Source organism: Oryctolagus cuniculus, chromosome 4 (assembly GCF_051225735.1).
Source record: "Oryctolagus cuniculus isolate XC-2025 breed Fujian yellow rabbit chromosome 4, ASM5122573v1, whole genome shotgun sequence".
Lineage (NCBI taxonomy): Eukaryota > Metazoa > Chordata > Mammalia > Lagomorpha > Leporidae > Oryctolagus > Oryctolagus cuniculus.
In genome coordinates this window covers 69,326,009-69,339,422 of record NC_142870.1, presented here as the reverse complement: position 1 = coordinate 69,339,422, position 13,414 = coordinate 69,326,009, and the positions used below count along the sequence as shown (strand labels likewise).

At 40.9% G+C, this 13,414-nt stretch overlaps 1 protein-coding gene across 7 annotated transcripts in view; it reads left to right on the top strand.

Annotated features, from left to right (window-relative positions):
• Positions 1-13,414, top strand: part of CFAP44 (cilia and flagella associated protein 44) — a 131,967-nt gene that overhangs the window by 48,673 nt on the left and 69,880 nt on the right. For all 7 annotated transcript variants that reach the window (XR_011387872.2, XR_016233084.1, XR_016233085.1 and 4 more), the window contains 4 exons: positions 525-624; positions 1,145-1,239; positions 5,993-6,202; positions 6,779-6,889. Coding sequence is in view for 4 of the 7 variants with exons in the window: in XM_070072115.2 (XP_069928216.1) it covers positions 525-624; positions 1,145-1,239; positions 5,993-6,202; positions 6,779-6,889 (516 nt within the window). In the remaining 3 variants the exon portion in view is untranslated. The remainder of the gene's footprint in view (positions 1-524; positions 625-1,144; positions 1,240-5,992; positions 6,203-6,778; positions 6,890-13,414) is intronic.

Genomic DNA, 13,414 nt, shown 5'->3' with positions numbered 1-13,414 from the left:
TCTCTATATATCACTCTGCCTTTCAAATAAATAAAATAAAATAAAATAAAATAAAATAAAAACTTGTTCAACATACTATATTCCTGAGAATTCATTCTTCTCTCTCCCCATTTCTTTCTCATTATGACTTTGCATAAAAAATGATCTCAGCAAAATTTACCAGAAACATAGCAATGACATTGTGTGGTGCTTTGCACTTTTCGTAAATGTATGTAGTTTTTATTTATATTATCTCATGATCCTTACAACTACCCTGATTGTAGGTAGGCAGCTGCCATTTTCTCATATGATGATGAAGAAATGGAAACTAGCATTTGAAATAACTTGTGTGCAAAGTAATACAGCCATTATGTGCAAAACCAAGATTCTTTGTTTCTCCTAAATCCAAAGTCCAGTGCTTTTTCTAACCTATTATCATTTTAAAAAAATTCTGTTCAAATAAACTCAATTAAGATCACACAGGTATTAGAAGGTTCTATTTGCATTTCTCTTTGAGATCCAGTGAATTGTCTGTCTGTTCTCAGACCCAGGATCCAGAATGCCTCTTCTCCTTCCATTCTGGAGCTATTGAAGCGTTGGCCCTTTCTCCTCTCACTTATCTCATGGCCACAACTGCCCTGGATTGTAAGTAGGAACTCTTAAGGAAAATATCTGACCTTGGCTTGTTTTACTTTGAATAAAAATTTTATGTGTTTGAGTGAAAACATCTGGGAAGTTTCAAAAACAGGAAGCCTCCTGAGTGCAAGTGAGGTGAGCTGTTGCAAAGTGGAGAAGGCTCAGAATGCAAGAGCTATGTATTCGTGAAAATGCTATTCATTTTAATATGATCCAAATTTGTACATTTCCTACTCTTTCTATTTCGTTTCTTCCTTCTTAACTTAGGGTAAATCTGTGTGCGCTATGCAAGGTGACGTTGATTCATCAGTCAATTGTCAGTTGTCATCATTGTGATGTCTAATAATGAATTATTTATTTAAGGGTAGACATGGAAATTTTTGACTAAAGAAAGGGTATTGATGATCAGTTGACTTAGTTATGTATAAAATTTTTATTATAATACTCAACATGTAGAAAGTAAGCCAAGATTATCTTAAATGATATTATATATAAATAACTTGTTTCCTTTAAAACTGTATTTCTGTAGGCTCTGTTCGAATTTATGACTTTGCTAGCAAAACTCCTTTGGTTCATATGAAATTCAAGCAAGGAGGTACTACCCTTGCTTGGGTACCCCGAATGGTAAGTTTGTTGTTATAATGAACTTATATCAGAATTTATTGGTAAACATGGTATATCAGTGCTATTTCTTAGAAATATTGATATTTTATGATTTGGAATTTTAGAGAACACAAAATTTTAATTTGTTTCACTCACAATGTGATAGAAATTATATCATGACCTCACTATTCGTATGGTTTAGAGTCTGTTTTTAATGAAAATTTTGTTTTTATTCTACCTGCAGATTAGTAATAGTTCTGAATTACAAAATAGCTATACAATACGACTTTGTATATCTAGCCTCTATGCATCTAACTGTGATTTCATTCATCTCATTAATATTTCCAAAATGCCTACAATGTTGTGGCCTGTGTTCTAGATTCTGGGAATGTAGCAGTGAAGAAAAACACAAAAATATTTGCCTTTATGGACCTATAGTGGGACTGAGGCAGAGACAGACAGTAAAAAAAAATACATAATAAAATATATGTTAGGAGAAATAATAATCAGCTATAAAATATATTAGTTAGGGAGGCCAGTGTTGTGGAGTAGCCAGTTAATCTGTTGCTTATAATGCTGGCATCCCATATCTGACTGCTGGCTTGAGTGCTGGCTACTCCAATCCTGATTCAGCTTCCTACTGATGCACCTGGGAATGCAGCAGATGATTGCCCAAGTGCTTGGGCCCCTGCCACCCCTGTGGGAAACCTGAATGGAGTTCCTAGCTCCTGGCTTCTGCCTGGCCAAGCCCTGGCTGTTGCCTCCAAGGTGCGTTAGCAGGAAACTGAATTGGAAAAAGAAAAGGGACTCCATCTCAGACAGTCTGATATGAAGTGTGGGCATCCCAAGTACAGCTTAACCCACTGTGCCCCAGTCACACACTTCTTACTTGATGGCTCAAGGTGCCAAAGGCTATTGTTTCAACAAACAAGGCAGAAACTGATGGCCTTTTATGCCCCAATCTCGGAGGTTAAATGACCACTTCTGTCATACTCCACTGAGTGAAGCAACCAGTCACCAGCCCTACCCAAATTCAACAGGATGAGGCTTAATCTGTATTCCCACAGGAGACCATGTCAGTGAATTTGTAGCCATATTTAAAAAATGCTATGAGTATTCTGTAGAGTGTTTAGTACTTACTGTTTTTAGTTGAAATACAAGAGAAAAAAGTGTTTCAGGCTAAAAAAGATGTGCGTATGACTGAGACGGAGGGAAATTTCACAATGGAATCAAACCAGAAGGAGAACCCAGAGCAGGGAACATAGCCAGCACAATGAGGAAACTAGAATAAGTGGAAACAACAGAGCCTTGGGATTGGCAGACCTGGCTTACTCGGCTCCCTAATCTATTTACACTGCTACTTGAAGTTTGGAGTACCATCCGTGTAGTTAAATCATTTATTCAGGCGGGTATGTGATGTTCTCAGAATGTTTCTGTTGCGTCCAAGTAAGGAGCTCAGGCTCTGAGGCTAGTGTGTAATGGCCCTTTCTCCTTACCCCCTTTCTGGACATCACACAAGTTAAGTGTCATCTCCTCTGTATGGCCCTCAGTGAACCCACCTTCAAGTAGAGATAGGTCCTTCTGCCTCTGTGACTTTCCCCCCGAAAGCTGTGTACTCTATGTACGTCTTAGAACACTTAGCCACAGCATACTAAGAATATTGCTTAATTGTGTGATTTTTCCCACTAAGCTCTATGTACTGACAACCATTCTTCCTGGCACCTCCACTGGGTCTAGAGTTACTGGTACATTTAGGCACTTGGTAAATGTTTGTTGAATGAACAACACTCAGCTGGAGAAGAATGGAAGTACCCTTTTCTTATTCATGAGTTCCTCATAACATTCTGGCTTCATCCTGAATGCCTTCCAAGGTTTAGTACATTTCAGACATTGCTGGCTTTGTATCTTCAGCCCAGACTTCCCCTTCAGCCACAGACTATACTGCATTTTGACAACTCAGAGGGACTCAAGGTGCTGAGACTAAATTCATGATCTGCCCATTGCCTGCCATCCCTCTCTCCACTGCAATAGAAACAACAAATTACAGCCTCACCTAGCTCTCTTGCAGCATTTCCTGGCTCAGAAAGTGCTATTGTCATTCACTCTTTCTTTCTATTTTTTTTAAAGATTTTTATTTATTTATTTGAGAGGTAGAATTATAGACAGTGAGAGGGAGAGACAGAGAGAATGGTCTCCCATCCACTGGTTCACTCCCCAAATGGCCGCAACGGCCAGAGCTGTGCCGATCCAAAGCCAGGAGCCAGGAGCTTCTTCTGGGTCTCCCAAGCGGGTGCAGGGGCCCAAGGGCTTGGGCCATCTTCTACTGCTTTCCCAGGCCATAGCAGAGAGCTGGATGGGAAGAGGAGCAGCCTAGAACCGGCACCCATATGGGAAGCCAGCGCCTCAGACGGAGGATTAACCTACTGTGCCACAGTGCCAGCCCCTATCATTCACTCTTGACATTTCCCTTTGCCCCATTCCCCAAATTCAGGCATTACCAACCATGGCCATTATGCCTGTTTATTTCTTAAAGATTTATTTTATTTATTTGAAAGATAGAGTTACTGAGAGGGGGAGAGACAGAGGTCTTCCATTCACTGGTTCACTGCCCCAATGGTCACAATAGCTGGCGCTGTGCCAGACCAATGCCAGAAGCCAGGAGCTTCTTCTGGGTCTTCCACATGGGTGCAGGGGTCCAAGGACCTGGGCCATCCTCTGCTGCTTTCCCAGGCACGTTAGCAGGGAACAAGATTGGAAATGGAGCAACCAGTACTTGAACTGGTGCCCATATGGGATTCTGACATTGCAGGTGGCAGATTAACCAGCTTTGCCACAGTGTTGGTCTCCCATAAAACTGTATCTAAAATATGTCCACATCCCTCATGTCCACTATGCTATCTCAGACCATGTGGCTGTGTCAGTTCTCCTGAAGTGCAGCAGCCATCTTTTTTTTTTTTAACTTTTATTTAATGAATATAAATTTCCAAAGTACAGCTTATGGATTACAATGGCTTCCCCCCATAACGTCCCTCCCACCTGCAACCCTCCCCTTATCCACTCCCTCTCCCCTTCCATTCACATCAAGATTCATTTTCATTTCTCTTTATATACAAAAGATCAGTTTAGCATATAGTAAGTAAACATTTCAACAGTTTGCTCCCACACAGAAACATAAAGTGAAAAATACTGTTTGAGTACTAGTTATAGCATTAAATCTCAATGTACAGCACACTAAGGACAGAGATCCTACATGAGGAGTAAGTGCACAGTGACTCCTGTTCTTGACTTAACAAATTGACACTCTTGTTTATGGCATCAGTAATCACCCTAGGCTCTTGTCATGAGCTGCCAAGGCTATGGAAGCCTTTTGAGTTTACTGACTCTGATCATATTTAGACAAGGCCATGGTCAAAGTGGAAGTTCTCTCCTCCCTTCAGAGAAAGGTACCTCCTTCTTTGATGACCCGTTCTTTCCACTGGGATCTCACTCGCAGAGATCTTTCATTTAGTTTTTTTTTTTTTTCCCCCAGAGTGTCTTGGCTTTCCATGCCTGAAATACTCTCATGGGCTTTTCAGCTGGATCCATATGCTTTAAGGGCTGATTCTGAGGCCAGAGTGCTGTTTAGGACATCTGCCATTCTATGGGTCTGCTGTGTATCTCACTTCCCATGTTGGATCGTTCTCTCCCTTTTTTATTCTATCAGCTAGTGTTTGCAGACACTAGTCTTGTTTATGTGATCCCTTTGACTCTTAGTCCTATCATTATGATCAATTGTGAACAGAAATTGATCACTTGGACTAGTGAGATGGCATTGGTACATGCCACCTTGATGGGACTGAATTGGAATCCCCTGGTATGTTTCTAACTCTACCGTTTGAGGTAAGTCAGCTTGAGCATGTCCCGAGCAGCCATCTCTTAAAAGGTCTTTTATAAGGGTTCCCCGCATCCTATCTACACCATATCAGATCCGTGTTCTACACTGCAGAGACAATGAAATTTTTAAATCAGCGGATCTTGAGCATTTCATACCCTGTCCACGTAACCCCAAACTAAAAGCCTTTTGATGAGTTCCCATTGCTCTCAGGAGAAAGGCATCCTTAATGTGACATGAAGTCCATTTCATAATTTGGTCCCAGCTATCTCCCTCTCTAGCCTCTTGTAGTATGGCTCCCTCACTCTAGTGTGATTTAGTTAAACTAACTTTCCTGGGCTGTGTTCTTTCTTTCCACAGGATCTTTGCACAGGCTATATTCTCACCTGGGATAATTTCTCCTTCCTGTACCTAGTTAATTTCTGAGCATCCTTCTGATCTCAGGTTCGCTATCTCTTCCTTAGGGAATCTCTTAGTCTAAGTTAACTTTCTTTGTTATATGCTCTCCAAAAATACATTTCTTCCTTTTACACTTTTTTCGTTCATAATTTCACAGTTTTTTGTGTGATGGTTGATGTCTGTTCCCTGCACTAGACCATAAACTCTGTGAAACCAGAGACGGAGTCTGTGTACGTTCACCAGTAGGTTGCTGGTGTGTGGTTGGCAGACTTCTGCTGGTGTTTGCTCATTTAGGGTGTGAATTGCTATCATTTACCCTTCCTGTGGTCATTAGTGCTAAGGAACTGTCTTGGGATAGAAGGAGGTTACCAGAAACTGGCATGCAGAATTGGTATAGTGGCCCAAGTTAAATTACCTAAGACTAAATAAAATACAGAGTTATTTGTTATGCAACACAACTTTGTTAATTAATTTCAGGTCTCTGATATTTAATTCTTTTCCAAGGTAAGCTACACTGGAGCACAAATTATTGTGGGATTTGAAGATGGAGTTGTTCGAATCCTTGAACTTTATGATCCAAAAGGTCTCACAATTTTTGCAGGACGGAAGAAAGTTTTGGATGCAGATATTTCCTTGAAATATGTTTTTAAACCCCACACTGATCGTGTCACTGCTTTAGCTTATGAACGTGATGGAGAAATTCTAGCTACAGGAGTAAGCAGTAGATTTCCTTTTGTTTCCTATTGAAATGTCATGGTTAAATTTGCCTTTTACATCTGCCTGTTTGATTATAGCTTATTTAGTGAAATTTATTTTCTAAGAAAAAATACATAGTTTACGTTTTTTGCATTCATATTCTTTCATTGTATTCTGCATATGGCATTTTAAAAGTCTTATGAATTGAGTTCTAATGCTTATTTTAAATCAATAGAAATTTCATCTGGGAGTCACGCTAGATATATTATTTGTAATCAGTATTTCTATAAATGAAAAGAATAACTATGTAAATTCCTTATGCATTCATGGGTGAGCATATATATTTGGAATTATTTATAATTAAGTTATATAAATTATAAGTAAATAAGTATAGTGATCACATTTTCAAACCACACACTGGAGCACATGGGGAAAATGAACATGAATTGTCTCAGAATAATCTGTGTTATGTGACCTTTGTAGATATAAATGTATTTTAATAGCATTGTAAATATTATTAAGTGCTTTTTTTGTGCTCTGTGGACTTGATTTCCTAATAATATACATTTGGTGGGTGTGTCTCTTCTTTCTTAGAGTAAAGATCATACTGTCTTCTTCTTTGAAGTGGAAAAGGATTATAAGCCAATTGGTTATATTAACACTCCAGGACCTGTTATCCAGTTAATGTGGTCTACAATCTCTCATGTAAGTCATTATTCATCTTCATGCTTAGCTTTCAGTTAGTCATAGTAAAGTGATCTTTGTACATAGAGAAAAACAGGTAGAATTATGAGCCCTACTCTTTAGTCCTCCAGCAGGGGGACGGGAATGTGACAATGGAACGCCCAGGTGGCTACTGCTCCTCTAGGTCAGTGAAGCATCCCTCAGCTCTGCACTCCCCTCGACACCATTCTTCTCTGCCATGCTCTAATTAGTTGTCCCTGATTTCCTCTCAGAGCACAGTGTTATGTCAGGCTCTGCATCAACAATGGTGACCGTTGGCCAGATACACAACATGTTATAGTACTTTGGCTTGGATTAGTTAGTCTGTGTTTCCAAAAGTCAGAAGCTCAGTTCCAAGATCTGAATGTACTTTTTCTTTCTTTCTTTACTTCTGCTTCACCTTCAATCCACCTCTTATTTTCTTTTCTAGTCTTCCATTATTTCTTTTGTAACAATTAGTAATTCAGGATTGATTATGAACGCCATTCAGTATCTCAACTTGGCTAAGTGTGAGTGTAGAATAATGAAATCAGCTAAATATTGATTTAATGTCTAAATGAAGTGTTATACTAAGTAGGTGTCAGGATAATGATACTGATGAACTACATAAAAGTACTCTCGGGATTATTAAGCTAACAATGCTAATCTACTTTAAGCTCTTTTTTTTTTTTTTTTTTTTTTTAACACGCAGATTTAGACAGTGAGAGAGAGACAGAGAGAAAGGTCTTCCATTTCTGTTGGTTCATCCCCGAAATGGCCGCTACGGCCAGAGCACTGCAGCCAGCGTGCTGCGCCGATCTGAACCCATGAGCCAGGTGCTTCCTCCTGGTCTCCCATGCGGGGTGCAGGGCCCAAGCACCTGGACCATCCTCCACTGCACTCCCGGGCCACAGAAGAGAGCTGGCCTGGAAGAGGGGCAACCGGGACAGAATCCAGCGCCCCAACCGCAGGCCGAGGATTAGCCTAGTGAGCCGGGGCACCAGCCTACTTTAAGCTCTTCTAAAGAAAAGGGCAATAGAAATGTTGGTATTATTTAGAAAAAAATACCTTTTAAAATTAATCAGCAGATATTCATTGTTTCCATCTTTACTAGGCACTGTGGTAGATTGTGTGGTGCAAAACAATCTCTGTTCTCATGAAGAAAAAATACAGATGCTGAAAATTTTAAATAACTGAACAATGAAAGAGTTCATGAGGAATTGGTGACTAAAATATCAGTGGTGTCAACAATGCCTGTTGTGAATTTAGAGCAGGAACTGGTCATGAAATGGAGAAGTTAAAATGAGTAATTATTTTGTATTATTGTACCTTAATTTTGAGAAATCGCTAGAATGTAGGCAGGAAGTAGGTACGAGTGTTTCAGGCTCAGGGAATGATAGCTGCAAAGGAAGCTGTGAGTGAAAGCATGAATATTTGTATCACGACATAGAACAGTATGTACAGCCTTCAGTTATTTCCCTAGACACAGTGTTTGAAAACAAACCAATATTTGCCCTGGGGTCATGATCATGGGCAGGAAAGGAGTGAGTATAACTGTATAAGAGTAACTAGGGGTTGTTTTCTTCACCAGGAGATAGTTTTGTGTCTCAATTGCCATGATGAGTACATGAATCTTCACCTGTGGTAAAACGACCAGGAACAATACACACATTCTATGTCAATTTTTTGAATTTGGTATAGTTGCATAGATCTAACCAATCGTAGAAACTGGGGAAAATATACATGATGCCTCTGCAGCTGTATTTTCAAAATCATGTGAATCATAATTATTTCAAAATAAGAAGTTCAAAAAATGAAAGGCAGGCATACAAGACTAAAAAACTAGCATAATTCAAAAGTCATTTCTAATAAACAGTGGCCTTGGGCCCCTGCACCCACATGGGAGACCCAGAAGAAGCTCCTGGCTCCTGGCTTTGGATCAGCATCACTGTGGCCATTGCAACCAACTGGGGAGTGAACCAGTAGATGGAAGACCTCTCTCTCTCTTTCTCTCTCTCTGCCTTTCCTTTTCTCTCTCTGTAACTCTGACTTTCAAATAAATAAATATTTGAAATAAATATTTGAAAGTCAGAGTTACAGAGAGAGAGAAGGAAAGGCAGAGGGTGGGAAAGAGGGAGGAAAGGAGAGAGAGGAGTGGGGGAAAATATCTTCCATCTGCTGCCTCCTTACCCAAATGGTCACAATGGCCAGGGCTGGTCCAGGCCAAAGAGAAGAGCATGGAACTCCATCTGGATCTCCTGCTTCTTTCCCAGACACATTAGCAGGCAGCTGGATCAGAAGCAGAGAAGCCGGGACTTGAACCACTTCGTACGTAACCTTCTGTGCCACAACATCAGTCCCTACAGTTTCTCTTAAGAAATGATCTTTCTGTTGCCTTGTTGTAATTGCCAAAATTGGAAGCTCAAAAGTTATTCTAGTCTCTTCCATACCTCTAACCACCTTGACTTTCAATGGTTCAGATAGCCTTGTTGATTTTGCATCCTAAACATATATTGGATCTGTTTCCTCACTGTTACATGCATTATGCTTTTGAACTTCATTTCCTCTGCATAAAATGGCCTCCTTCCTCATCATCCCAGCACATACACTCATTAGTTTTAAACACACACACACATACACACACAAATTACAAGTATTTTATTAAGGATTTTTTGCATCTATTTTTGTAGGAAAGTGATAATTCCACCCTTTTGTATTGTGCTTGCTAGTTTTGAAATCTATAAGGAAATAATGAGTTGCACAACATCATAGACCAAATGGACGTTAACAGGCATTTTCAGAAAATTCCACCAACAGCAGACTGTTTCTTTAGTGGAGTATTAAAGATATGCATCTCAAAAGTGAGGGAGAGAAGGGGGAAAGGGAGCGGGAGAGAGATGGGGGACAGAGGGAAGGAGAAAAGTAATATCATTACATCACTTGTACCTATTAACTACATTGAACCTATTAAAAAACTAAAAATAAATAAGTAAAACTACATTCAATTCCATTTAAAAAGATGTATTTTATTTGTTTGAAAGGCAGATTTGCAGAGAGTGAGAGAGACACAGAAATCTTGCATTTACTGGTTCACTCTCCAAATGGCCACAAGGGCCAGGGCTGGGCCAGGTTGAAGCCAGAAGCCTGGAACTCCATCCTGGACTCCCACATGGGTGGCAGGGGCCCAAGATCTTGGTCCATCCTCTTCCACTGCTATCCCAGGCATACTAGTAGGAAGGTAGATGGGAAGTGGAGCAGTGGGGTTCATACAGGATGTCAACATTTTAGGTGGTGGCTTAACCCCCTGTGCCACAATGTTGTTCCCTACATTCTAACTTCTTTATTTTTTGGACAGGCAGAGTGGACAGTGAGAGAGAGAGAGACAGAGAGAAATGTCTTCCTTTCTACCGTTGGTTCACCCTCCAATGGCCGCCGTGGCCAGCACTGCTGCTGGTGCATTGCGCTGATCTGAAGCCAGGAGCCAGGTGCTTCTCCTGGTCTCCCATGTTGGTGCAGGACCCAAGGACTTGGGCCATCCTCCACTGCACTCCCGGGCCACAGCAGAGAGCTGGCCTGGAAGAGGGGCAACTGGGACAGAATCTGGCGCCCCAACTGGGACTAGAACCTGGTGTGCCGGTGCCGCAGGCGGAGGATTAGCCTATTGAGCCGCGGCTCCGGCCCATTGTAACTTCTTGATCTCATCATTTCCCATAATCTTTATAGCTCACCTGCACACTTTCACAGCCACCCAAAGGATACTATTATTACTGCACTTCAGTTTGCAAGGGCTGCCACAATGATATACCGCAGACTGAGGGGCTTAAACAACAGAAATTTATTTTTTCACAACTGTAGTGCCTGGGAGTTGTCAGGTTCGATTTCTTATGACATCTCTCTGCCTGACTTGGATTTGGCTGTTTTTTTGCTATGTCTTCTTAGGTCTGTGTTTTAATTTCCTCTTCTGATAAGAACAGTAGTCATTAAATTAAGGGCCCACATTTACTACCCTGTGTTAACTCAATCCCCTCTCTATGGTCTGTACTTACCAATGCAGTCATGTTCTGATGTACTAGGGGCTAGGACTTCAATATATGAAATTGAGGGGAAGGCACAATTTTGCCCATAACAATTATATGAAGTCAAGTTAAGAATCAACTGTTCAAATATGCCATTCTCTGATTTCAACCTTTCAGCTTACAGCCTATTCTTTTGGTTGCTCCTGTTCAGTGGTTCTCTGATAACATAGAACCTCTATTTAATTTATCATTCCATTTCTCTAATTCGTTAATTCTCCATCCACACATTCAGCTTAAATACCATTATTCTTTATTTCAATAATGCTCTGGACTCCATAATTATATGTTGAAGTCTAAATTCCAAATGTGACAGTGTTTGGAAGTGGTACCTTTGGGAGATTACTGAGTCACTGGGGTGGAGCCCTCTTGAAGGAACTAGTGTCTTTACAAAATCTCACTTTGCCATGCGAAAATACAGTTGAAAGACTGCCATCTGCAAAGCAGGAAGTGTGCCCCGATAGCAACTTGTCTGCCAGTGCTGTAATCGTGGACTTCTCAGCCTCTACTGTGAGAAATGAATTTCTGTTACGGTATTCTGTTTCAGCCACCTAATCTGACTAAGACAAGTAAAGATCAATGACACTCTTCCCATGCCTCGATCTCCTCTGTCTCTCTAGGTTTTCTTCCTACTCGTCTGGCAAAAAGCCATCCCTGAGTGACCCCCAACTAATTTATATTTGTCTATAGTGATCAGCTAAGGGTTTCTGGAGATGGTCACACATCAAGGAAGATTAGCTTCTCTGTAATTCAATGATTCAGATGGCCTCAACACAGTTCATGGGATGGCTAAGCAACCCTATGACTTTACTCTAACTCCCTTTTTCACACATGATGACTATTTTAAAACTTCTCTCCTTGGCTGGCGCTGTGGCTCAATAGGCTAATCCTCTGCCTGCGGCGCTGGCACCCCGGGGTGCAGGATTCTGTCCCCGTTGGGGCGCTGGATTCTGTCCTGGTTGCTCCTCTTCCAGGCCAGCTCTCTGCTGTGGCCTGGGAAGGCAGTGGAGGATGGCCCAAGTGCTTGGGCCCTGCACCCACATGGGAGACCAGGAGAAGCACCTGGCTCCTGGCTTCGGATCAGCACAGTGCGCTGGCCGCAGCGTGCAGGCTGCAGCAGCCATTGTGGGGTGAACCAACGGCAAAAAGGAAGACCTTTCTCTCTGTCTCTCTCTCTCACTGTCCACTCTGCCTGTCAAAAACAAAAACAAAAACAAAACAAACAAACAACAAAAAACAAAAACACAAGCTTCTCTCCTCAAAATGTCAAGCCTCGCACTCCCACTCTCACTCTAAACCTCACTTCATAGAAAAACCAGGAGTTCTCAGCCAGGAACCCTCACTTTCCCACTGCCATGCAGAAAATCCCACTTTCCTCTGTGTCCACCACCTCCTACTGTGTAACTATAGAGGAGCTGTCTCCCTTCCTCCTTACGGCCATTTCTGTCTCTGGTTCTTTGGATTCTATTCCTTTTTCCCACTTTTTCAATACTTAACATTCTCTTCTATGATGTACATTTTACTTCATCTGTTTACTAGGTGATTTTTATCAGTATTTAAATATATGCTAGTGTCTTCCACTTAAAAAAATACATTCCTTGATCTCACCTCCTCCAGCTACTGTGCCGTCTTCCTTAGCTCATTTTTCTCGAATGATTGACTGTTCTCATAGACTCCATTTCATACACCCCATTCCCTCCTTTGCAAGCTTTTACCTGGCTTCTAGTTCCATAATTCCATCTTGGCTCTTCTAAAGGCACCAGTCATATCCATTTAGTATTTAATTCCTAACTTTCTCCACCTCTTAGCATTGTTTGACCCTGTTAGCCTTTCCTTCCTCTTGAACATGTCTTCTCCCTTTGACTTTTGTAACAGTATGTTCTTCTGGTCCTCTCTCCCACATCTTCTCTCTTGCCTGGTCTCCTTCCCTCAGCCACTGAATATTAAGTTTCCCTAAGTTCCAGTCTCTCCTCATTCTATTTTCTTGTCCTACGTGATACCATCCAAACGCAGAATTTTCTAATATGCCCAAGGGTGCCACAGAACATTTACTTTTTTTCAGATAAAATATTATAGGTTTATTTAAAACTTAATTCTCACCTTGGGTATGCAAAATACAAACTCCACAAAATGTTCATTTTACTTTGTAGTTTACAAATATGCAAAATAGAAGTTTGCTTAAATTTATATTGCATATTTATTAAGGCAAAGAACTATATAGAAAAAAATTTGTTCTGATTAAGGCATCCTTGGGAATAAAACCATTGAACAAATTATTGCACATCTGAAACCACAGTGCCTAACAGACTGTCTGCATCAAAATGTTAAAGAAGTTAAACCAGGTATATTTACCTGATTTAGTTCATACAGGTGGATCGGAAGACAAAAATAGATTTTCCTTGTCAAAGTATGCAGCAGTTCAAGAACTTTGGCTTCCTCGTTTGGTACCTTTACA